The sequence below is a fragment of the Ammodytes marinus genome (assembly GCF_949987685.1).
Source record: "Ammodytes marinus genome assembly, chromosome: 18".
Taxonomy (NCBI): domain Eukaryota; kingdom Metazoa; phylum Chordata; class Actinopteri; order Uranoscopiformes; family Ammodytidae; genus Ammodytes; species Ammodytes marinus.
The window spans coordinates 13,398,590-13,425,002 of record NC_137222.1 but is presented as its reverse complement, the minus strand read 5'-3'; the positions used below and the strand labels follow the sequence as shown (position 1 = coordinate 13,425,002).

Sequence of the window (26,413 nt, the reverse complement as noted above, 5' to 3'; positions counted from 1 at the left end):
TAAAATGCCAGACACTTATGTAAAACTAATTCCATCACAGTTTGTTTTCAGATGTCTTCCGTTGAAGAGTTTTTATGTTTACCATGGTATAATAAAATGTAAAAAAGCCAAAGAAAAGCAAAAATAGACCTACTCACATTTAAGAATTGCAAATGTATTGCATTTTAGCTCGAAAAGCGAATTAAACTGACTAAGAATAGCTGCCAATTCATTTCAATCGACTACTCTTCTAATTGTGTCTGCCCTAAAAGTAATTGTAAACTTGATATTCTTATCTGCTAAACCATGCATTGTATCAATAATCTGACAATTTAAATGAAACTTCTACTTGTAATCCAAATGTGTTACGTTTGCTATAGTTGTAGTTCCTGATAGTTGCCATTAGATGTCAACCTTTTTCTACATAAACTGCACAGAGAAAGTCACAATTGAGAAATTGGAATTTATTTGTTGCAAAGAAAGACAGAGCACTCTCTTTAAGATATGATCTTACTTTAACAACAGGACAAACTGAGATGTATAAAAAAATCCAACACTTTTTTTCAGAAAAAAATTGTATAGCTAGTATGCATGTATTTCATAATAAGTGTGTACAGTAATTAAGCTGCAATTTGGCACTTCATGTCTTCATGTCTAGTCTTCATGTTGACACCAGAGTTATCGTAGCAGCTGTAAAATATCAGTTGGCCTTACAGTTGCAATGTATTATTCACATAGTATCATATCATGTACATGAATACAAAATAAAAAAGAGCAAGTAATGTTTACAACTTTACATTAAATTGCAAAACATATTAGAAACACACATGTAAATTCAGTGCTGTGGAGTTTATAAAGGCAGTCCAAACAGGGCAAACACCAAGAACACATTAAAACAGATTCAAACTATTCAAATACTGTTTTTCATACAACTGTTACTCACTTTGTTAAGCAGTTGCTAGTTGCAAGGCGCTGTATGTATATATATTTTTTTCTTCTTTTATTCTGTAGAAACAACATTTAAATGAATGATATTATGTAAAGGAATCAAATCAATATCTCTGAATCATCGCCAGGATGTCCAATTTATCCAGCGATTAAAATTTGACTAAATCATGAAGCAATATTAAAATTCAATGTTTTTTTCTCCGATTAACCAAAAGCAGCTCCGAATGTATATCATCAATGAACACAATAAATAACTTGAACTATCAGAGTAGAACAATAAACCCAGTGCAGTTGCAGAGTGCAACGTTTTTTTCAATCGTTGTCATAGATGCAATCTGAAAGGAAAATTAGAAATGGAGATTATTTCTATTATGAATGGTGATTAAGGGCCACTGTGTGGATTTATACAAATTTCATACTTATATGAAATGATAAAAGATTAAATGAATAACACATACCATCTCCAATATCATCGTAGATATCGCCATCGCTGTAAACAAGAACGAAGTAATCAGTACGGACAGCATATAGTGAAGTCTGCCTATCTTAATCTGGGTTTGCATGAATGTGTGAATGTCTTTGGTACTTACTCCATATCGATGTAGCTGGTCGAGACATAGCCTACTGTAGAAACATATTCAGACAGGTTAAAAACACTGTGTTGGAATCTTGAATGAATGTTTTGATTGGTTTTCTTTGCCGTGTCAAACACAAACAATAACGGGTAGTAGCAGATACTCACACTTCCCTTCCTCGTTTCGACAGATCAGTTTGTTATCCACGGCTTTAACAATGACGTCAAGTTTTTCTCCTGCTTTGAGCTGAAGGTCTTTCCCTGCCCACTTCTTATTAGTGAGTCTCTGGACGATGGTCACCTGGTACAGCACCTGTATCTCCCCTTCATACTGAAAAAGATGGTCAAATTACACAATCAATATTGATTCAAATGTAACATTCTTAATAGGTTTATGGAAAGTCATGGAAAGTTTAACTTGCTATAACGACCGGTTGAACCAAACATTCTAATGAATTTGAATTTGAATTATACTTTTTCTAGGTTGTTAAATTATTTTAGTAAGAGAGCGACAGGTTTTTTTTGCACTATAAGCCTTTTTCAAGATTTGTCAGCAGGTGTGATCTTGGTAACAGTAAGAGGGAAGGATTGATACACATGCTTGAAGACAAAATGAAGAGACATACTTTAAACTTTTTCCTGAAGTCCTTCTCTTCCTTCTCAAACTTTTTCTGCTTCTTTGAGTCAATCTCTTCAGTCTTGCCTTTTCCTTTTAGGGTCGGAAGGCTGGAGAGCAAAAGACCAAAACAATAGATACGCTTGAGTACAATATGTAATGAGTCTATGGTTATTTATGATATTTTTCTCAGAACTCAAATATGTCTTCTGACAGTTTGGGAAATTCACAATTGTTTTTTCTTTTTTTTAGCATTGATGTAGTTGTACCTGCTGAGTGGAGGAGGGGGCGGCAACATTTGAGAGTCAACATCATCGTATATCTCCTCATCAATTGCTGCTCCAAGCTGATCTGTGATAACAGGAGGAAGAAGTCAGCAGGTGCACCTTTTAGCCAGGCAATGTATAACAAAATTAAACTGTCAGCTGTAAAGGGTTAAAAAAGTAGGTGTTGGGCAATTTTCATTTTCACTAATGAAGCTGATTTAAGACGTATTGCCCAGACCCATTTTGAAGTCATACAATTAATTTATACTATTATTACTTCCTAGGGAAATAATGCAAGGTCCTTCCCTGAACAACAGCCGTTGTGGCCACACGTTACAATAAACACAAGTGGAGAAGAGACATTAAGGGCCGGTTTCACAGACAAGGCTTAAAACTAGTCCGAGACTAAAATGCCTGTTTGAGCCGGATTAATTCAAAGCTACTTGCACAGACTCAGTTTAAAATAGTCCTAGATTAAAGATATTCTGGATTAAACAAAGCCACTTGCAAAATGGACGACTAGAGCTACTCTAGGTCTAAATTTGAGTTTAAATTAATCCTCCAAAGAGGCAGGTTTAACTTCAGTTTAGTGGTGTTTGTGAGAGAGCATGGACTATTTGGAATATCTAACTGAAGACCAACTCCCACTGCAGAGGCCAGCCAGAAGAGTACTTGTGGATAGGTCTTATCCAAAACATTTATTTGATGAATTTACATTTCGAGACTGTTTTCAATATGGAAAATGCACTGGAAATAACAACTTTGCTTGATTTTATTAGATGGATGCATTTAAATTGAAGATGTATTCAGCATAATACAATGAGTGTGTAAAACAATTCTGTTTTCAAATGTGCTTGTTGTGATTTAAAATACTGACACACATGAATAACAAAATGACAAAACACAACATGAACACCTTTTATTTTCTACTTATATCTTCAGTGTGATTAGTAATCACAATTGTCTCAGTACTGTATCTTGTTTGAATCATAGCTCTCTCTTCCAACTACATGTCCAATTTCACCTGAAGAATTTTCATTTTCAAGTCATACTTCCTTCAGATATTGCATTTTCTGTTCATGGAATTCTCGGGCTAACTTTCATGCAATGTCATCTTTTTTGTCCTTTGTTGAAAGGTTGTGGCAAGCTCTTCTTTAAAGCGAGATACGGGTTTTCCAGAGTCTATCAGTGCAGATACCATTAAATATGTCAAAATTATAAATGAGAAAGATGTGAAATACCAATAATAATGAAGATAACCTGAAGTTGGTGTATTGTTCTCTTAGTAACATTTTCATTAGAACTGAATTTGTTGCAAATTGCGACCCAACTATTTATTTGCTCAGTCCCAGCAGTATGGCTTTTAGATTCAATAACCGGATGGTTTCAAACAATTTTTTTTTAAGAGATTTTTTTCAAATTCATTAAAGTTTATTGACAGGATTTTTTTAACCTCTGCCATTGTTTTTTCTCATAAGGAATGGTGTTTCTGCTCCACTCCGGGTTTTTATGATCACTCATGGGCAGGTGTTTACAATCAGGCTTACTTACCTTACTCCAGGACTTCATAGTCTCAGACTAACTAAGCCAAATTTAAGCCATATCCATGAAAGTGACTTAAACGTCCCAGTTTAACTAGTCCACATTAAGGCCTACTCCTGGCTTAATCTAGGCCCTGTCTGTGAAACCGGCCCTAAGTTACTTAAAGAGTAATGGTACATTTAAAAACAATATCTATTTAAAGTATGCTAGTCACTTTGAGCTAAAGGTCATACCAGATACAAGTGAAGCTGTATCAGCAAAGTCAATGTGTGTATTGAATTGAGTGACAGTGTGTTTTATTATGTAAGAATTCAGTAATAAATGTAATTATAATAATAATAATAATAATAATAATAATAATAATAATAATAATAATAATAATAATAATAATATTATTATTATTATTATTATTATTATTATTATTATTATTATTATTATTATTATTATTATTATTATTATTATTATTATTATTATTATTATTATTATATCATTAAATATCCATTATCCTTACCTGCAATGAACTGGCTGGGCGGAGGCACTCTGGCACAACAGAATAAAAATAATTATACATTTTACAAAAGGTATATCTTTTCATCATTCTAAAAGTGGGTTATGATTTAAAGCTACACAAATGAATCCGCATATCCATGAATTACAACACATTAGTGTGAATTAGTAATCTTGTTAAACACATTCTTTTGGCGGTGTTAGCAGATGATCATGCCTTGATTTCTTTTGAATAAGTCAACAGCCATAAATCAAATATGGACATGCAAATGACTAAAGAAGATTAGTGTAATCACAGATAATCAGCTGCACTGATTGCAATCACAGAAACAACACATGCGGTAGATTTTCAAAACGAACATCCCTCAGTGTTATTCAGTGTGCGAGCGGTGAAGTGTTTGATCCGAGCTGGGGGAGGAAATCAACATTCACGTGCAACCTCATCTCAGAGGTCTTGTTAAGTTGTTAAAAAGAGAGTGGAAGATTAGGGGTTATCAACGGGGGACAGTAAATCTGTGATCCGTCTTACTACTGAGTGTATTTTACACTTTATTGCTGGCTGGACGTCTGTTCCGGTCAAACATCTTTAGGAAGCTTCGAGGCTTTGTAGTAGAAGACGTGGGGTCCATCGGACTAGAAAGCCAACCAAGGATGAAACAGCTTCCTTTTTTTACTGTTTACATTTATTTATATGTCCTGTGTAACTATTTTCATGTAACATTCGTATTCAGTGTTTGTAAAAGAGTTCAAGCACTGTTCTGAAAGTCTCATTCTCAATTTACCCATTTCTTTCAAATAAATAAATCAGTTCCCACCTGACTTCCAGGTGTGGATCAACAACATCATCATATATTTCTCCTTCCTCTCCTGGTAGGGGGGGTAGGACAACTACAAGACAAAAGCAGACGCATGATGTCAAGGTTGTTTTACTGAGATAAAACATGTCAAAAATGACATGAACTGAACATTAAATGCCTTATTATTGTAAGATTTTAAGCATACCTCCTGGTGCTTTGATCCCACTGTGGAGAGAGAAGAACAACATATACATATTAAATAATTTAGTGATTTTTAATTTTTCATAGATTGGATAAGAAGTGTGACATGAGGTAAACAAAAGTAAAACTCATATTAATTTGTTGTCACAAAAAAATGTGAAGGGTCCATTTGAGCATTTCCACTTTCGGCATGAAAGTGAAACATCTGTACATTCAAGTTGCAAATAGGCAGAACGATTTTCAAAGAGCAATCAATTTTTGGAGGCATTTTAAAAATTAATATATGTATGTCTGTGGCTGTGTTACCCTGAGGTTTTCTTATTGGCAGTTAAAAATCAATAATACTTCTGGTACCAGTGGTGTCCTTGCTGATGTGACGTCCCAATATACAGTATATTTCAACATTCCCATGTACCTGTTATCATGACGGACCACATCAATGTCATCGTATACTTCAGGTTCATAAGCCTGCTGGGCATTAAGATTCTTCAGACTGTTAAAGTCAATCTCCACTGAAGTGGTCTTCACATAACCAACTGTTTAAAACAAAGAGAAAAGTAAAATATTGATTTGATTTACTTGATGAAGATTCTGGGTATAACCGATTGCATGTTTGTACAATTTGCTTAAATCAACTAATATTAGACTAATATCTGAAAAATGAGGTTTGGCCGAAAATATAAACATTATACAGTTGAGAGATGTAACTGAAAGTCTTATCCTGTATTTACAGATGCGGCTGGAAGTATGGCAACAAAAAATAGGGATAAACTTACCGGATCCATCCTGCGTTCGGCCCAACCATTTCCCCTCTGGGTTACCCATGACTCGGATGATGTCCACGCAGTCTCCCTGCTTCAGAGCAAGGTCTGTCTTACCTCCTCGGCAGTCCACACAAGCCTTCCCTTGGTGTATGACTTCCATGGAGCCAACCAGCTAAAACAAATGGACTTACATTACATAGGTAAAGGCACACACACAAAATAAACTTTCCTTTGCATTCTTTTGAGGTGTCATAGCATGTTATTCAGCTAAGAGTTGCAATTTTGTTTACTCACTTTGAATTTCTTCCTGGCATCTTGTTCCTTCTTCTCACGTTCCTTCTGCTCCTTTTTCTCAGCCTCCAGTCGTTTTTTCTCCTCCTTATCGTCTTTCTTTTTGTCTTGTTTTTGTTCAGCCGCTTCCCTTTTGAGATTGACAGAGAGCAATACAGAGTTGTAACCATAAAGAGTATAGTTATGGTCTATAGAATAGTTGTGAAAGATTGAAAGATTTCCAAATGCACTTGCAAAATGAGGCTTACTCTCTTGAAAACTACCAGATGCGCCTAAGATTACAACACATATTTTTGGCTGGACCGCTGAGCTAGGCCAGCCCTAATGCAAATGTTGCTGAGTGAGTGGTTGACCAAATTCAGATAGGTCAGAAAAGTCTTTGTCTCCTCATTTGTTGTTGCCCTTTCAAAATTAACACACGCAAGAGGATTGCCGACAGTCTGACACACACAACAAGGGGGAAAGGAGTCCTGAACTGTCCGCATTATGCCCAGTGATAGGTTGGTTGAAGCCATGGAATTACATTTCTCATATGTTGAGTGAGCAATAAAAAATTTGAACGTGCACTTTATAAGTCTTCACACGTGCATGCATATATTAACTGCAACGCGAGTGTTGCACAATGTTCTGACAGTAGAAAGTTACCCGAAACCCCAGCGTGTTAGTGTGTGGAGTTTCTCTCTCACAAGCGCTTGCAGTAAAAGCAGACGCACAGAGCGCAATATAAAGCTATTTTGCCAACACAGTCAGGGAGAGCTCACAGACACCACAAAGTCTACTGACCAAGAGCCGACTTTTATGTTTTGACACAATGCATCCGAATGTAGCCTACATCTGGCATACTTCACTACTTAACAGTAGCCTAATATTAACATACAATTACACTAGGATACTTAAACCCCATTTTGTTCTAGCCATATACTCGGTATTAACCTTCATGTCGTGTTACTATTCGACAAATGAGCTGAAGAGTGACCATATACTAATGCCTAAACTAAATAGCTTTAAAAGGGAACATTTTCTGCTTCTCTAGTGACAATTATTTACTTCTCGTAGTGTTGCAAAACAACCACCAGAGAGTAGTGTTAATAGAAGTGGACAGGGACATAGCTGAGTTTGGATTTCAACCAATATGTATGGAGGGCTTAAGCTCAAGTGACGAGCACATTGTAGAGTTGCATCTTGCATCCATCCATTCACAAACAGAACAGAATCAGTAGATTTTAATGAAGAACATTCCCTCACCATCGTTCATCAAGATCTTCATACATCTCTCCATCACTGTCATCATCATCTTTGTCCTCCTATAGGCCAGGGAAAACATCGATTACAAGAGCAATAAAAACAATGGTGACTCAGTGTAGTCACTTCAATTTGGTCAATGTTTGTTTGTATTGAACACATCTCTAGGGCTTTTATGAACACATGTTTGAGTGTGTGTATGTGCCTGCACCTGTAACTGCATGCAAATCTGTATTTATGAGTGAAAGAAGTTCAGCATGTCTCACCTTTGCCCTCTGACTCGGGTGAGCTAAAGAGAAACAATGAATGAATGTTACAAGAGAAATCTATCTTTAGTATTTCAGTAGCGATCACAGAGCATTCAAAGACATTTTATCTCTTGATTTTCCTGAATGTATTTAAATAACATTTGTGTGAAACATACAATGAGACTAAACTTAACTTTCTAGAAAACAATTTACATAAAATATTAAGCCATACGTCAAAAATAATCAAATAACCAAATCAACCATAACAGGACAGACTATTCACTGCTAAGGTACGATGACTAATACAGTCCCTTTCAAATGTGCTGTATATGGTACAAGGGTCAACATCACACCGCCCTCTTCTGTCCTTCTGTGATGCTAAAAATATAAAAGGCTTGCAACATGGTTGTCATGTTGCATTACGTTTGATCAAACATTAAACACTATACTGAACCTGCAGATGGTGGTAGAGGTGGAGGGGAGCTGTTGAATTCATCCACATCATCATAGAAATCCTCTTGCTGGACCCTGAAAGTCAGGATTTACCTTTTGTTAAATTGAGTAGCTTTATGCGGAACACACAAGTTGTATATCATTGTATAGGTGTATCTGTGTGTGCATAACTGTGTGACTTGCATTGCTCCGGGGTGTCGTGGGGGAAGACTTGGAAGTGCATTCTGAGGGGGTAGAGACGGGGTCAGATTGTTGCTATTGTTACTGGGATGAGGGGCCAAAGGATTCAGGATGCTGGGTTTCTTAAAAGCGCTAGGACCTGTAACAAAAACAAATGGTGTTGAAATACAGAGAGTTTGAGTGTGTTACCCAATGGGTTTCTATGTTTGTCTCACATAGTACGCGTGTAGATTAATAGATGGATGGATACATTTTTAAATCCTCAGAGGGGTCAGATAATGTAAAAGTAGTCCTTTACAAGTAAAAGTCCTGCATTTAAAATCTTACTAACTTATCAGAATATTTACTTAAGTTAGAGGTGAACATAATGGAGCAGAATGCCTCCTGAATGTCAGTGTTATAGCTTATGATTATTGATGCATTGATGTGTGAGCCTTTTTTTATAGTTTAAGTTGGAGGAGCTAATTTTAACTACTTTATATAATTTTTTGATTATAATACATATAAAAACAATCTGGAACAAAAAGTAAAATATGTGGGTCTAGTGGAGTAGAAGTATAAAGCAGCCCAAAATGGAAAAACACACCTACAAATTACCTCTAAATTGTACTTAAGTACGGTAGTGCTAATTACATTCCGGCATGAGGGAGCACACCTAGCCTTAACAATTTACCCATCAAATAGAAGTGATGGATCCAAAACTCAAAACAAAAAGCGTGTATGTATTCAATGAAACCCTGAAACGGTGAATGTGTGTATTCAGACATTTCAGGGTGAAATAAGACAAATGATAGATAGCATGAGAAAGAATGGGGAGGCACAACCTTTGCTTGTCACAAACTACAGCGTTTGCTAAGGATCCAAAGAAGTGACAGCAACATCAAAACAGTCAGTTTCTGTTTCTCCAGTGTATGCCCCTGTTTAACAATATTAGGATGCTTTTAAACCAACATTCATTATCCAACTCTGACTGGAAATCAATAGAGATAAGTTATGTGTCCAAAAACAGAGCCTTTCACTCGCAACTATCACTGTTTGCTCAAACTTACTTCCCCATGTGGTGAAACAAACTCAGCTGTCGGAGCAAATAGCGAGGGGGAGGAGAAAGGAGAAACCGGACAGGGAACTTGGCTAGTTAAAATAGAGGAACCAAATGTGTTTCTGTAACTGAGGGCTTTTATCTGCAGTCTGAACAACTGTGCAGCAGTTCCTGCATCAATGTTGTACCCTGTTTACAGGGTGTACAAAATGCAGGATGATGTACAGTATGAACAAACACAAGTGGTTGTCTGTTTGGTCAGATAACCCCAAGTAACAGTAAGTCACCAACTTCAGGCTACACATTGCACATTGCATTCAGCACATTAACCACACTAGCTTGTGAGGCAAACCGTTTTCACACATCTGAAATGCGTTCACCAAGTATGTCCAAAGTGGCGCTGCTATGTATGTATGGAGGAAATTAACTTGATACAAAAAAATAAGAGGAACCCCTTCTCTTTCAGCCTGTTTACTGCCCTGTGTCATTTGATCTTCTTGACAGCAAGTGTCTGGCTTAGAGGAAGTGTTGATTATCTTAAATGTCTTAGGTCGGAAAATAAATTATCCTGACATTTTTTGCAATGTTTGATTTGCTGTATTGTTGCATGCTGAATGGGAGCGAAGACATACAGCACATGGTAAACAAAGGATGGAAATTCGACCAGATATTGTTATCTAGAATTGACCCTGCCTGCCGGGCCATGTGTCTCTGCTTGATGCCAACATTTCTCTTAAACCTTCCCCTTTGTGTCAAGAGCAAAACCATGTATACTGGATTTTTTTTTCTCCGTACACTAGGCTATTACTTTTTATTCCATTAGGGAAAGCTATGCTGAGCTAAGACCTGGCATTAGTTATCAAACAGCAAGATTAGTCAGTAACCTACTCTGTAGCCTTGATTTTAGTTCTGAGATCCATCATTCAAGTCCATCATGTTCCCTCTAGGACAAATGTTATAATAATGGATTTGATTTATATTGCGCGTTTCTAGGCACTCAAAGCACTTTACAAGGTTCCAGGTTCCATTCATTCACACACAGTCATACCGGTGGCGGAAGCGTGGCTGCCACTCAGCGCCTACGGCCCTTCTGACCACCACAAACATACAGCAGTCATTCACATTCACACGAGGTAAGTCGGGTGAAATGTCTTGGCCAAGGACACCACAACCATGACAGGGAAGTGGCAGGGCGGGAATTGAACCGCCAACCCTTCGGTCATTGGCCGACCCGCTCTACCACCTGAGCCACAGTCGTACAATCTCATCTTTTTGTATATTTTTTTGTATCTATATTTTACAAATATCATAATCAGTAATAAAGAAGTCATGAACCACAATATCAGCAGAAGCAAAACTGAGTTAAAGTCTTTCAGTTGTAATGTTCCTTCAGAAATCACTCTATCGTTTTGTTTGAGCTCATCTTATGTGTCTTTTCACCATGATCAGCAACACCAATAGGAACCCTCAAAAACACTTCTTGGAAGGGTGGGGAAGTGAGGTGGATAAACCACCTTTAAAAAAGCTATTTAGAGCCTGCAAGAGTAAAACCAAGAACTGTGTGCTGAATCTTAATGAAGAAGCTTGCTTCAGTTCCTCTGGGCCCGTAAGGGGTGTGATCACACCTATTTGAGGCAATGTGTGTTAAAGGTGCTGTAAGCGGAATGGTTCTTTTAGCTGACTGAGAGATCGGATTTATGAAACGCGCACATTATGTAAGTGATCACTGTATGAATAAAGAGCGGTTTTACACTTATATTAACATAAATAAACCGCTTACTTCACCTTTAAGCTGTTTATATTTTGGTGGTGCCTGTGAGATAGTAGTGTAAGCACCTTTGTGTTGCATTTTTTTCACCATATTGGCGATAAATTTAATTTGTGTAATTGTTGATAAATATATGCACTCACTAGATTGGTGGCTGGCTATATCTTCTCACAATCAGTAGTGTTGCTCATATATATTTATATGTTTTCACTATTGAACAAATGTTAATCCAAGTCCAACTTACCATCATCAGAGGCCGCAGCACCTCTTTTAAAGTTCTCAAGGTTGACTTTGGGGGGCCGGTTGGGTTTGGCAGGAGCAGGGCCCAAAGCTAAACTGTTAGGGAGGGGGTTACGTTTCGGGACACAACCGGCATCACCGTTTAAGCTGCTGGTACGAGGAGAAGGCTTTGCTGGCTTCTTCAAGCTAGGTTTTTTGCTGGCAGGTGGTTTGGGAGGATGGATGGAGTTATTAGCAGATCCGTCTGCCATCACATCCAAGTCTGACTGTTCTGTCTTGTCCTTGTCTTTGTTAAAGATACTCTGAGCAGACCTGAAGTTTCCGGCAGGCTTAAACGGTGAATTTGGTGGAGAAGGTCTGCTTGCGGTGTCCGTGTTAGCTCCTTCATTCTGTTGAATTAATTTAGAAATGCTGCTGCTGCTCGGTTTTTGTGTTAAAGGAATTTTGGGTGGTAAGGAGCAGGGTACACCCCCACCACTGTCTTCTTTCATCCAGCTAGGCTTGGAGCCGACTGATGGAGAGGCTTTAGGAAACACAGGTTTAGAGTCGGACAGGATGGAGCTGAGGGAGGGCTTGTTGATAGGGGGCTTCTGTACAGGTCCTTTAGCTTCAGAAGCCTGTGAAAGCGGGGGCTTCTGCAGTTTATTGGGGAGGAAAGGTTTGCTGTGGGTGTTGGTGTCATCTTGGGTGTTTGAAAACCTGTGAGCTAAGGCTTTAGCTGTGTTTGGCTCATGTGCTTCTCCGTCACTTTTAGCAGATGCTGCATTTTTCAAATAAGAGGGTCTAGGAGGAATATTTATGGCACCGCCTGAGAGACTCTCCAAGACAGGTTTCTTTGTCTGTATGGTCGGACCGGAGGAGAGGGTGGGATGCAGAGGCGGTTTGGGTCGTCCTGGTGGTGTGGATGAACTCTCATCTGTGCTCGCCCCACTCGCTTGGAAGCGAGCCATGATGGACTTTACATCAGCTTTGTTGCTTTGCTGGAAAGAATAGAAGAGGACCAGGCAGAGAGTTATTTACCGGAATACAAAACCAAAATTAGAAATTGGTTAGGATGTGCTGTACATGCTAGAATATAAAACGACTTCCGCAAAGGGAAAGACAGAAACAGAAACTGCTGGATGAAGCAAAAGAGGAATTACAGTAAAGGAAATATGAATCCTACTTCATTACACTGCCATTGAAAGATCACATAGAAAAAAGTTGCTTAAGTCCTATATTCGTGCCAACAGAGTAATTTAGCTGATTAAAATCAATTTTCTTTTACATGGGAAGTATAGCAATTACTTTGGTAATCTACATTGTAATGTAAATAATGTACACGTCACATCAATATTTTAGAGGAAATTAGATTTTTGAAAAGATAACATTCTTTTAAGCAGAAAGTTAAAACATGTAATGATACAAAGAGATCAATTCAGGAGAGACATTTACTACTGAACCGTTAAAAAATAGGTCATCATTGCAGGTCACAGTTTATATATAAAAACCACAGATAGTATTCACTTCCTGGCTTATCTTTGTTTTGAACACATTGGTTAATTATAGACCTTTTGCACATTCTCCAGTGATGTATCATTGAAATATATGATACAATTCAAGTATTTCTTGTTAAAGAAGGGGAGGGAATGAATGTTGATGAGTGTTTTGAGGTTGAATGAAACTTAGCAACAAAATAATGTATGGGGTATTGCAGTTGTATTGCTTTTTATGCTGAAGTGACAATAAGTATATAGTGTTTTTTTAGGCTGTGACATTAGTGAACAAGCTGTTCAAGCATCTTGAATCTGAAATTCAGGCACATTGTGCAGTCAGAGGTGTGCATATTGACCCACATGTGTCCAAAATAGCAAGTTTGGTCCTGTGTCCGTTATGCAGCTGTTACACAACGTCTCACAATTGACTGACCAAGTAGCAGCCGCACCTATTTTAATGAGACTGGTTTGACTGGGGCCAGACACACCATACCAGGAAGTGGAGATAAGAGCATGAGGACACACAGCCGCTGCTATTCCTACAGCAGAGCAGTAAAAGTGAGGGAAAACTCTAAACAGAAAGTACAAATGCACCCTATGAAGCTAAACGGGAAGTTCAACCACAGGGAACATCAGATGTAGTGTATGTGGCACAGTTGCAATCATCCATGAGCAGATATTGTAAGGAAAACAATGTTTAATTCAAACATTTTGCAGATTATGTTTTTCTTTTTGACATTTAACAGAGTGGAATCATCCAAAATATTATTAAAAACACTTCTTCATTTTGAACTTTAAATGGGCATGAGTGTAACCCAGAAGCTATTTATTAAGTCATAGTTTAGCCAAATATAGTATAGCCTATTGGGCACAGGAATGGACAAAGGAGGGATTGATAATGATGGAGGAAGTTTAAGAAGTTTTGATAATTTTTATTCCCCTGCGGAAAATTGTGAGAATTTGATTCCATACTGTATGCTAGCGAACAAGCTATCACACAGTATTCAGTGAATGCTGAGAAGGCAACTGTCAATTTTTACAGGCCAGCTTACAAGCCAACTGTGGTTATGTGGTATTTGGTGCTAAAGATGAAGGTTTTGGCGTGGAACTTCACTTTAATGGTGCTAGTAACAACTTGCAGAGGTGGCATAACGAAGTGCGTTAATGCTAAGCATGACATGTCACTGAATATGTAATCAGAAGTATAGAGAAATTGGGAAAGTCCCCTCAACATGCTTCTGTTTTTTAACCGCAGTAAGCTTAAAATGAGCTAATATGTTCTGTATTACACAGTCACAATTAACTGCTTCTCAAAAAAAATGCGCATTTGTATAAAAACAAAAAAAAAATTATTCTGTCGAACCCTGGAAACACCTCTCAGAACAACACAAACTAACTCAACAGAACCGTAAACTGTTGCTTTACAGATGATAAAACATGATTAACCATATGATAACCATCGTCAAGGTAGGATTTTTTGCAGGGCTACCCATGAACTGACTGTATTTTGGGTATAGGTTTAGACGAGTCAGCCCTGTACCCAATCCCTTGTTTTAGTGGGTCACTTTAATTATGTGGAAATTCATGTGAGAAGTGAGAATCACAGCATTTCTATTTTGGCCACAAACATTCACTCCACAAAGCTGTTTCGCTAGTTTCCCTGTTACTGCAAATATAGAAATTAAAATGCTGTTGTCTATTCTTTTTTAAAGCACAACCGCATTTCAAGTCAACCTGTGACAGGCTGAGAAATGTCTGAGAAATGGGGATGGGATATTCTGGTCAAAACAAAGAGGAACCATGATTTCTATTTCCACTGTGATGAAAAGTGGATGCTGCTGAAAAGTTGTCTTGCTCAATCCAGCTGACACAAAACCAAAAAGAAAACCCCTCACCGTGACTTCTCCTGTTTATTACTTAATGAAGAAATGTGGCAAATATTTCATGTAACATAGAATTAAACTTAAAATGAAATGAAAATAATTCCCTGGATCTTAAACACTATACTATGATAACTATGATAAAGTGACCTTAAAGTCCTAATCATTCGTGTAGTAATAAATGGCATCGTCAAATTCATGTGTACAAGAATTAATGACTTGAGGCTTCTGTTACAAAGAACACTATACATCATAAGTGTAAAAGGCTCATTACACAGATTATCAATAGCTGCTTTTTTATTTATTCATCCAATCTTACCAAAATCCTCCAGAGTAAATATAATATCTTTGAATTTGTCTTAGTTGATAGATAAGTCCCACTCACCATATTGAGGACAGCAATCCCAGGCACCTCTGCTATGTCCAAATGTTGTTTAACTTGGTGGTGAGTGTGTATGTGTTTGCTCAGTGTATGTGAGTGAGTTTCTGTTGCTGTCGAAGAGAGAAAGGCACCGAGAGTTGGTGAGCGACAAGGAGTGTGACAAAGCATTGAGCGTGTGAGTCTGTGTGGTGGGACGTAAACTCCAGTTCATGAGCAGACTACATGACTACTTCCTCTCTTAGTAGTATGTGTGTTTGGTCTGAGTGTGAGTCTCACACCCCCTGTTATCTGTGTGTTTTCATCTCATTGATTTGCCTATCCCTGGCAAACTCCCTGCAGTTTCCCGATATGCGCAACACCTGATGGTCACTCACTCAGTGGAAGATTAACAGAAAATAAAACACAGTCAGACTTGTTCCTTAGCAACCGTATTACACACTGTTTATATCATAAAGTGAATTTGGAAAATGAAAATGTTGGATGTTGGATCCAACTATAATGAGCAACAACCATAGTGGACAGTACGGTTAAGAATCTGATGTACTGCATGTGCTAGGTGCCAAATTTTAGTGCAAACATGGCATCACAGTGACAATGCTAATTCGCTGATGTATTGCAGATACAATGTTTACATTTTAGGTCGGACTATTAGCATGCTAAAGGATTTATAATTAGCACTAAGCACAAAATACAACTCAGACTGAATGTCACCAGATGAGCAGGTATCTTGTCAAACAGTACAAACAAATTGGAATATTATAATGATATGGCGCTAAATAAAGAGTCAGGGATGTCAGGGCTCAGGGGTAGACCAAAGTGCCAGGATTCGTCCTGACGGGAACATAAATCTCTACCAAATTTCATGGCAATAGTCCAATAGATATTTAAATCAAGTCGGAAATGTCAACCTGCAAAGTCAGTAACATGCAGCACATACAGCTTTGAAGACAATCATAGTCTTAAAATAACTCTAAATATCAAGCCATGTAGAACTGATTGTCACCTGTGGTAGTTTAGGATCAGATAAAAATGAAATCTTGTGGCAAAGCATTTTATTTGATGTCAGCTATGCTTTCTGTTGGAAAACGGATCTTATTATAGCCGAGTATAGCCCCCTAGTGGACGTCATGGTTTTCTTTGTATTGTCACTAACAAATTGTGCAAAAAGCACCAGGGCATGTTCTGGCAAAGCATAGTAGGCTGTAAAGACTCAGTAGACTGTACTTCCTAATGATCGTCACATGCATTTTGTGTTTGTTTTTTCAGAGTTGTATATAGTAAAGGGGTTATATTGCTGCAGTTTTACTTTGTAACATGGATTTTACTATGAATGAAAGGGGAGTAAGATAACGGTTTGCAGTTAAAGTTAAGCTTCTATAGCCATTCGATAACTGATGAATTCAAAACTCAGTAGCTATCCAACAAGTAAGTAAATTCAACAACCAAAGAAAATAACTAACAAACCATTTATTAATATCCTGCAATTTTCATACTTATTAAAAACATGTCTACCAGAGTTTTTTTGTTTGTCAGTTTTGAATATCCATATTTTAATAGATATGATTGTTTTCCAGTCATCTATGAGAGATTTGTAGGGTTATGAGAGACAGTGTAGTAAAAAATTATATTCCTTCCTTATTCACATGAATATGCTAAGGTGATGGTAGGTTGTCGCGTGTAGACTATTAAATGTCTCTTAAATGCCTGACTGCCATCTCCGTGGTAGGTAAATCACGCCAACATGCAAATGTCATTAATCCTGTTATAGATATTCAGTCCGTCTCTCCTAACATGTAATATTACTTATCTTGTTAGGTTGTTAGGTTTAAATGTTTGTCATTCACGTACATTTATTGGACAACTTCAAGTGTTATTTACTTCACTGTATACATTTTCCTGCTAAAGTGTTTTCAAATCATCACATCATATACTGAATGTATAGGCAGACTCAGTTCAGCGGATATTTCCAGCACTGCCATGTCATGATTTCTAACTATTCTCTATTCTTCTATACTGGGCCCTGGATTGGTTTAGATTTATAGATATTGCTTTTAAATGGCACAATCACTGTTTGAGAATTATTTTTAAGCATAGGGGAGAACGGGGGAATCTGAGGCATCGGGTAATGTGAGCCACCCCCTGTATCTAGGCAACGGAAAACATTTGTGGTCATGTGAGATATATGTTTTCAAGCCCCTCTCATTTCCCCAATGGCCCTGAAAGAGAGGACCTCATGGTGCTGTGGTAAGCATGTTTTTTTCACCAAAATAGGTGTTTTGCATGTAAAAGTAAATTTTCTTGCTGTCAACTTAATCAACTGTTGTGCCAAAGCAAATGTATTCACGTAGAACAACTTATATCATACGTGTTGATGAACTACCAACATATGAAACCATGTGATGCTGATAACTGAAGATTAGCCTGAAATGCTCAAATTGTGGTGGTGGGGGAAAGTGAGCCACTGTCTCACTTTCCCCCACAATGAGGCACAAGTTAAGTTTAGTCTTAAACATATTTTAATGTAATATTACATGACATATGTTTTATTTTAATGTCATACACATTGTAGAAAAGCCATCATGCCAAGGAAATACACCAGGAAGACGACCTGGGGCAACCACACGGAAAGAGCACCTTCTCATCTTTCCCTGTAACCTTCAGGGCTGGAATGTAGAGTAGTTCTAGTTGTAGAGTATGACATGCTGATGTTATAATCCAGTTGGGTCTTCTCCTGTGTTTGCCTGAGTCCCAGGCTGTTCTCGCTGGTTCTGATTTTCCTATGCTTTGACCCCCAGACACAAGCTGGCTCTAAGAGTCCTGTGTTCTGACCCCCAGACTGTGTTCTAATCTAACTGGTTCTATCTTTCATTTGAATCTTATTAAAACCTTTTGAATTATAATATGTTGTATTTGATTTTGTTCAGAGTTACTCTCAAGTGTTTAGAACATTTGCTTTGCTTAATTGACCAAACCCCATAAATTATTTTACTAGTGCGACATTAGTTCTGGAATGTGTGGCTAGCTTTCAGGATTCTTACTGTTACAATATGTGTTGTTATGGTAGTTTCAGAGTGGAAAAAGTAAGTGGATCAGTTTACCCCACAGCTGGGGTAAAGTGAGCCACATGACAACTTTTTTTAAAACAATCATATTTTCACTGCCCTTTGTCTTGAAAAAATTCTGCTAATGCCCATTTCTAGGAAACATCCTGAATTAATGGGAAATGTGTAAATTTGATTGATAAATAATTTTAGCTCGCTTAGAGGGGAGCAAATGTAAAAAGTGGCTCAGATTACCCCGTTCTCCCCTACATGAATTCTATATGAATACAAAAAAACTCAATACATGTTGCTTTTATGTTTGTTTTTTGTGTAAGGCACTGCTGTGGTTTCCATATAGGACAGTGAATTTGAAATGGAAGATCTGGTACCGTTCAAACAACTGAAAGTATTTTGCAGACATGTTAAATTATGCTTTTCTAAGACCTGCTATAAAAGAATGTCCTGAGGCATGCATGAGTCCAGCATCAATAACTCTTTTGTTGTATTAACCCTGAGGTGTCTGAAGACTGCAGCTCTTTAAAAAGCAGATGTTAAGCTCATAGCTTAAGAAAAATAACATTTGGTTTCATACAGCATTCAGGCTCTGCTTCTCAAGTTTATTACTTGCAAACATAAAATATACAGCTTATTATTCTGGTATCCAACAGATGCATCATCTTATATTGAAATTGTATCCTGTGGGTCCTGAAGATGAGTTTTTTTTTAGGTCATTGTTCCTCTGTTTGCGGTGTCATCTAAAGAACTTAGGTACCTCATCTTCGGTCTACTTCATCTTCTTCTTCCATCTTTCCCATCACTCCTCTGACCGGTGATACAGGTAGGACTCCTCTTCATCACGGCCGCCATAGTGCCCCCCCTCACTCCCTCCTCTGCCCCTGTTCTCAGGGCAGTGGATCCCCAGTCTCTTCTGGAGCTTCTCCTCCTGGAGGCGGAGCTCCATGGAGTCCACCAGATCGTAGATGCTATCCAGGGACCACATGGGTGATGTGAACCACGCTTTGACATCTCCGTCCTTCCCTACAACCAGCATGCTGAAATAGTCCCTACTGATCTTCAGCTGCTCTCTCAGATTGTTGACTGTGTCACGGGACAATGGCTCAACTTCACTCTGACTACGACCTGGAAGAGGAATCGACAGAGTGAAAACTACTGTTAAATGGTCGTAAAAGACAGTGATAAAGTTATCACAACGACAAGTAATCTTTGAAAAAACACAGTTCAATCTTTAATCTCAAAAGTATGGACATGTCTCTTATGCATTACTTATATTGACATATTGACATTGACATCAAATTCCAGTAGCATGCACCTGGACTGCCCCACATGACTGACTCACCATTTAGTGGAAAATGCTCCACAGTTCCTGACGCCTTTTGTCCAACTCCAGTCAGCTTTAACATGGCAAAGTGACGAATGCCTGAGGATAGGTGAGTAACAAGAAGCTGTATGAGGTATGCTTTTATATTAATAAAAATATATATTAGTACAAATAATGCAATACATTTATGTACACGTATGAAAATTTTTTTTTACTTTAGTTATTATGTAAAACTGCCCGATGAGGCAAAGAAAATGTTGGTTTGGATCGTCTTTCCAGGCTCTGAGGGTCAGATGGAAAACTTGACTGACATACAAATATCCATATTGTACCCCAAACTAGAGAGCAGACGGATAGTGTAATGTTCAGTACATGTATTGTAGGTGTGGTGTGGTACTGACCCAGGTGACACTCCTGTCCACTGAGAGCAGAGAGCTGCTGCTGGAAGGAGTAGTCGTCCTCAGACGGAGCAGAGATGAGCAGCAGTCTTCTCTTAGACATGAACCTAAACACCCACCATCGTGAATGGTGATGTAAGTTTGATTGTCATTGTACAATATAAGCCAGTTATCATGTGTTCACACCAACAAGTGAATTCACCAAAGTCAAAAACTGCTAAGCTAACAACAATTCTGCATTATGGCATGTTAAATAGGGACATTCCCAGTGAGGCAACACCTTTTCATGTGATAAATGAGGAGTATTAGGTAATAGTGTGAACTGCATAACAGTACTCTACCTGAGCAGTGAATCCTCAGCTCCAGGCTGTTGCTTGTTTATGGAGCAGGCTGGAGGACTTCTCCTTTCCTTTTCTTTTTCTGTGCGCCTTGAGGGAAAGTTGTCAATGTACTCGAACAGAGCAGGACTCGACGGAGGAGCCTCAAATACTCTCTTAGAGAAAATAAAAGCTTATTAGTCTAACAACAACAACAGAAAGTGTACTTTAAGTGTCAGAAGTGTGTTACTTTTTTTTCTTCCATAATACGATTACATTTATTTAAAGCCAAGGGTCTTTGAATACAAATACAACACAAAATAAAAGAACACTGCATTAACACAGCTGTGACACAGCTAGATTATAAAATGGATTGAATTAATTAATTACCGTGTACTTATCTTACTAAATTATGCTTTTATTTTTCACAAATGGCACTAGCTTAGTCAAATACTTTTGAAAGAAATGTTGCCTGGGGTACTCCTGCACTGGCTTGCATAAGTAGAAAATGTGAAACCGTTCTCATAACTCTGAGCAGCTGTAAACTAGTACCAGGTGTGAGTGAGAGTGGTGCATATTTAAAAAATGTATAGGGCTGAAGAGGAGAGGAGACTGTCTTACATTTGGCTTGTTGTCGTAGTCCAAGACGCTCATGGAAAATAGGTCAGAGGATGACAGGCCAAATTCTGCTCTCAACAGAGAGATCAGGCCTGAATCTGACACATGTACTGATTTGTCACTGAGTGGAGGCTCTGACTCTGAAACACACACACACACACACACACACACACACACACACACACACACACACACACACACACGCACACACACACACACACACACACACACACACACACACACACACACACACACACACACACACACACACACACAGGTATTTAACAAATGTGTGTACAATGATGCAGAGGGAGCTGCCAAAAGAACAGGGACATCTTAATGTGTAATGCAACCCAGCACAACAAGAACATAATTAACCCAACATAACTTTCAAGGCCAGTATTTATTGCATTTTATTTTATTATGTGTTCACATGTGCTTTTCCAATATTTGGTGTAAGTTGGTGGTTAGGGGCTAAATGATGCCTAGAATCACATTGCTTGGATAGCACACTGCTGAAATAATCAAATTAAATATTTACAGGCTGCATGCCACTGCACTTAAAAAAATCACAGTTACTTCCTGCTACAGTATGTAAACAAAAGAAAAATTAACAAACAGAAATGGGTTTCATTAAGAGGCTCTTTCTAAACACTGAGAATATCATATACAGTAGATTATGTCAAAAGCCAGGCATGTGCTTTTGTTCTGGAAATAAAAAACTGAAGTCAAAGAACGCTTTGTTTTGTGTTGATATGCCTGTGTAAAACGTTTAAGGCTGCTAGACAGCAAGCCATAGGTGTGTTGTAGGAAAATAGGAAAACATGGGGAAAAAATTGAATTTAATGATATGGTCCAGACTGAAGTATATCAACAGCTATTAGGTGGATCAAAATCAACTTGTGTTCCGTATGGTTCCCAAGCGATAATTCCTAATGACTATGAATATCCCCAGACTGTTCCTCTAGCGCCACAATGAGGTTGAAATCTGTTGCTTTTGAGTGAAATTTATTGATACTGTTGGATTAATTGCCATGAAATTTGGTTCAGACATTAGTGTTTATAAGTTTATGACCAAATACCTACAAAATAAATGACATTCTCATCAGCCACAGCAGCAGTTTGTGTTGATGTTATCATGCCAAAATGCTAATATCAGATGTCTTATCATCCAGTTCAAAGCACCACTGTGCCTGTTTTTAGTGCCTAAGTGGAATTTGACAGAGCTGCTACAGCATTGCTGTACACACTTGTTTTCCATTAAACAGCTGCTGTTCAGCTGCTAGCTCTCAAGTCTTGGGAGTCAGAAGTAACCAGAGCATATAAACACGTCGCAGCACAATAAGAATTGTTGGCAAAACAAGAAAGAGCAGTCCGCTGTAGAATTCTTTAAACAAATAAATTGAAGTGGAGAGGATGAAACATGAAAAGCACCAGTATGATCCTTGTTAAAACAAAAGGAAGAGTGAACAGATCAACTGTTTCAGACTAACCCCCTTCAAAGTGAATTTACCTCCTGCTGCTGTGATGTAAGCACCATATTTGCCTTTTGTCACGCTTTAGTAAACTATACAATGAGTCTTGTTTGGTTCAGAACATTCCAACAGAAACCATATCCGTCTAAAGAAGATAATATCTGCTTTAGATTTTCCGATTACCTGGATGACCCCTGGAGGGAACCCAACTAAATGTTTTAAATGCAAATATTACACCCACACACACACACACACACACACACACACACACACACACACACACACAGGCCTTTCACACCAAAAAGAACCAAGAGCCAGTTCCGGGCTAGTGCTGGGGCCAGTTAAAAACTGGTTACAGCCTTATACCAGTTATGAACTGGTTGGTTTCACACCGACCAGAGCCAGCCATGGAGCCGGCAAGAGAGCAACGTCATGACGTCACTGTAAACGTGTGTGTACGTCGCCCGACGCCGCTGCTCATGTGGCTAATGCTAAAGCTAGCTTTAAGCACAACAACAGCGGCGAATACGTCTTATTTTTACAAGTGTTGGCTCTCGCTTTGCAAACAGGACACATACAGCGTATTTTCAGTGGTCAATTTGATCGCTACGTTCGGTAATTATGTTATGTTTACGTCTCGTAGTAGCAGTGTTTTTAAATATGGCGGGCATGAGGTTTGAGTTGGTCTGGTTGGTCAGGATAATCCCTCCCCCGGCCGCTGGAGCAGGCAGTTCTCATCTCTAGCCCAGCTCAATCCTGGGGTTGGGGTTGAACCGGTTTTTACAGCCCGGAGCCGGCTCTCTGGCGGTGTGAAACCAAAAAACTGGCTCTAGCTCCGAACTAGCTCCGATTTTGCGGCGGTGTGTAAGGCCTAACACACACACAGACATGTACAAACACTTCCTACCGAGCTGGTGGTGTTGCAACGTGAGCGTGGCGTCACTTCCTTCACCCACAATGGTCGCCACGGTGACCTTCCTGATAGCGAGGGCACAGTGTTGCTTCTCGTTCTCATCTCTCTGCTGGATGTACAGCGTTGCATCTCGACTGGGTGTTGAGATCAACTATTGCACAAGGACAACACACAAACAGATATGTCACTCCAAATGAATGATATTGAATGTCTAATGTTTTGAATGAATACGCAATGCCGCTGCACCGGGATACAAAGGGAAGTCCAAAAGAGAAAGAGAAAGTTCTCACCATTAACCTTCTTGACCCCTTTAAACTGTCCATAAACTCCTTCAGGGATGTTCTATCCTTCTCGCTGACCTCTCTGTTGGACTTTTTCCCCCTCCCTTTCCCTTTCTTCCCTTTTTTCCCTTTGCCCTTCTTAGAGCTGTGTTTTTCCTGCGTGTCATCCTTTACGTTCAGCTCTTCCTGGTCTTTATTGTTTTTCCCTCCATGTCTTTTCTTTCCTTCCTCCACAGTAGAGTCGGGCCTGCAGTACAATAGGGAAAAAGGACTTTGATGTTCATCCAGCACAAAGAAAAACATCACTGTGTGTTGTTAGGGGATGGGGAGGCATGTCATACTAGATGGGGAACACAAAACCCAAGCAGGGTTTAAGTGAAATACTAAACAACATTTTCATGTCAATTATGTTTGAAAAACAGACCAAGAAATATGAAGCTGCCACCTTTCTTTCTTCACTTCCTCAATGCTCGTTGACACAGATTGAGGGCTCTGTGCTCTCTCCTGTCTGTCAGAAGTGGCCCGACCATCGCTGCTCAAGTCTTTTCCCCTCGTGGAGCTTACAGCAGGCGCCTTACGGATAACAAACCTAGACCGCCCACTCAGTATATCCTGGATCTTACTCTTGAGGGCAGATTTTTTGTCCACGGTGGATTTTCTTGGTATAGCCACAACAGAGGTCACATTCCCTTGTCTCAGGGGGCTCAGTACCACCTTCTTCTTCATCTTTCTCCTTGCCACCACAACCTTCTTTTTAATGGTTTTACACCTGTAAAAAATAAACATAATATTGAAGATATTTACCTACATTACTTCAAAATGACAAAACACTAAAAACTCATTCCAATTGCACTATAAGGTCACTCTATGGTACAGTACATCTATAGAACCATGCCACTAGCATGGAAATAAATGGCCTGACTCAACATTATTTTAAACCTGTATCACACCCAATAATACACTCATAACAATGCACAACATGAATACAGCTAAATGTGTATACTAATGCACAGTTTTCTATTCTTTCTACAAAAAGCACGACATTAAATATAAAGTGGTATGAATATATCGTAAAATCCGTCCTAGGATCTCTATTAGTGAATGACACTGTGGTATGATGGAACCTCAAGTTGGACCCTTTTCTTGTCATTTTCTCCAGCTTCCTCATGGGGAATTGATCAATCAGCTCCAAAATCGCCTCCGCACGGACTGGATAAGGGAAGACCTCGCTAACCCGTAGGTTCTTCTTCAGGACCAGCATGGTGAACCCTTGCCCCTAAAACCATAGGTGTGGTACAATAAGTAAAAGTCAAGCCGAGGTACTTACAACAAAGACAAAAGACAATTTTAAGAAGAGACTTAATAGAAATCATTCAGATTGGCTGTAGCTAAAATATATCTTGCTGTAACTTGTTGATAATGAACCGGTACCTGGCTGTTAAGCTCCAAGTAGTGCAGCAGTTTGGTAACCGTGTCAGGGTCCAAGCTCTCTACTGTGGCATCTCCTTGGAAGGTTGTTTTCTGGATTCGACCTTCCATCATGGCGTTTTGGATGATGGTGACGATGAATGTGTCCCTCTCTGCTAGCTGGCAGTTCAGTCCTTTCTGATAGACACAGAAAAGAAAGGAAAAGAGTTACAGAAGAGATAGAAAGGAGAATTATTTGAGGGAAATTCTTTCATTCAGTATTTTCCAATTTCCAAATGTAAGTGAATCAGTACAGTACCCGCTCCATGTCTTCCAATTGTTTCTCCATCATATGAAGGTAGTGGTCATTGTGCGATGGGGCTGTTATCACCCACAGTCGCTTTTTGCCTAAAAGGGGAGAATGGGAGTGAAGGCACTGTAAATAGGTAGACACCAGACTAATAGACTTATCGGCTGATTGCTCAACTTGTCTTGCCTGCAAAGTCAGCCAGGAAATCCAACTCCGGAGCCAGGCTTGACGACGGCTCTTCAACTGTTCTCTTGCTTCCATGTTCAACGTCTTCATCCAAACCCAAGCCCTGCTCAATTCCTGGAGGGAGGTCTGAATAGTCTCCCCAGTCCCTTACATTAGAGTCCAACTGATCCTTAGGCTTGCTTCGACTGATTCCCGGCCAGGCATTGACCAGACCCGGGTAGCTAAGGCTCCACAGAGCAGCAAACAACAGCAGAGGCAACTGTGAGTTACAGAAATGAAACATCCTTACTGACACTGTTGATTGGTTGTTTTTATAGAATCAGGTGGAACTGGTTGGCAGCTCCCAAATCCTCCTCTGACAGATTTGCGTCCCCCTGTGATCAGCAGTGTTGCATCAAATTCCCGATTGTCAGTCACAAAGCTCCCAGCAGAGAAATATCCATACCTTGAAGCCACACACAAAACCCCACAAAATGCTGAAGTACCCCTAAAAAACAAACAGGTGTTACCGAATCCGACATGAATCTCGGAGGTAAAAAGGACAGCAAAGACTGCAGTGATGTTTACCCCTCTCTCCAGCAGAGAGGGACTGACTGGGGAGAATGTTTCTTCTTGTTTCTTCTCTCTCTCGCACACACACACACACACACACACTCCTGGTTCACATTATATCCAAGGCTCGTTAACAGGAAACTCTTGGAATTTTCAGTGAGTTCAAAGCATTTTCTTTCTGAAT

General features: G+C 39.0%; 2 protein-coding genes across 3 annotated transcripts; both read right to left on the bottom strand.

The window, feature by feature from the left end:
• Nucleotides 1-471: 471 nt before the first annotated feature.
• Nucleotides 472-15,525, bottom strand: fyb1b (FYN binding protein 1 b). Of its 2 annotated transcripts, XM_080046801.1 has the most exons (19): nucleotides 15,396-15,525; nucleotides 11,660-12,635; nucleotides 8,612-8,747; nucleotides 8,430-8,503; nucleotides 7,994-8,016; nucleotides 7,731-7,789; nucleotides 6,489-6,615; nucleotides 6,207-6,366; nucleotides 5,846-5,966; nucleotides 5,435-5,454; nucleotides 5,248-5,320; nucleotides 4,979-5,065; nucleotides 4,437-4,465; nucleotides 2,387-2,468; nucleotides 2,128-2,227; nucleotides 1,670-1,832; nucleotides 1,518-1,551; nucleotides 1,386-1,417; nucleotides 472-1,262 (listed from the first exon to the last, which is right to left on the bottom strand). In XM_080046801.1, exons 1-19 carry the CDS (start codon nucleotides 15,396-15,398, stop codon nucleotides 1,240-1,242), a joined length of 2,322 nt encoding a protein of 773 aa, XP_079902927.1. In that variant the 5' UTR covers nucleotides 15,399-15,525; the 3' UTR covers nucleotides 472-1,239. The 2 variants fall into 2 exon arrangements, with proteins under 2 accessions (XP_079902927.1, XP_079902928.1); XM_080046802.1 differs by lacking the exon at nucleotides 4,979-5,065.
• A 3,457-nt stretch (nucleotides 15,526-18,982) lies between these two features.
• ccdc80l2 (coiled-coil domain containing 80 like 2) lies at nucleotides 18,983-26,159 on the bottom strand. The gene is made up of 12 exons (XM_080047338.1): nucleotides 25,678-26,159; nucleotides 25,501-25,589; nucleotides 25,206-25,379; nucleotides 24,899-25,050; nucleotides 24,220-24,543; nucleotides 23,784-24,021; nucleotides 23,488-23,644; nucleotides 21,109-21,245; nucleotides 20,512-20,663; nucleotides 20,174-20,277; nucleotides 19,791-19,871; nucleotides 18,983-19,573 (listed from the first exon to the last, which is right to left on the bottom strand). Exons 1-12 carry the CDS (start codon nucleotides 25,958-25,960, stop codon nucleotides 19,248-19,250), a joined length of 2,217 nt encoding a protein of 738 aa, XP_079903464.1. The 5' UTR covers nucleotides 25,961-26,159; the 3' UTR covers nucleotides 18,983-19,247.
• Nucleotides 26,160-26,413: the final 254 nt, after the last annotated feature.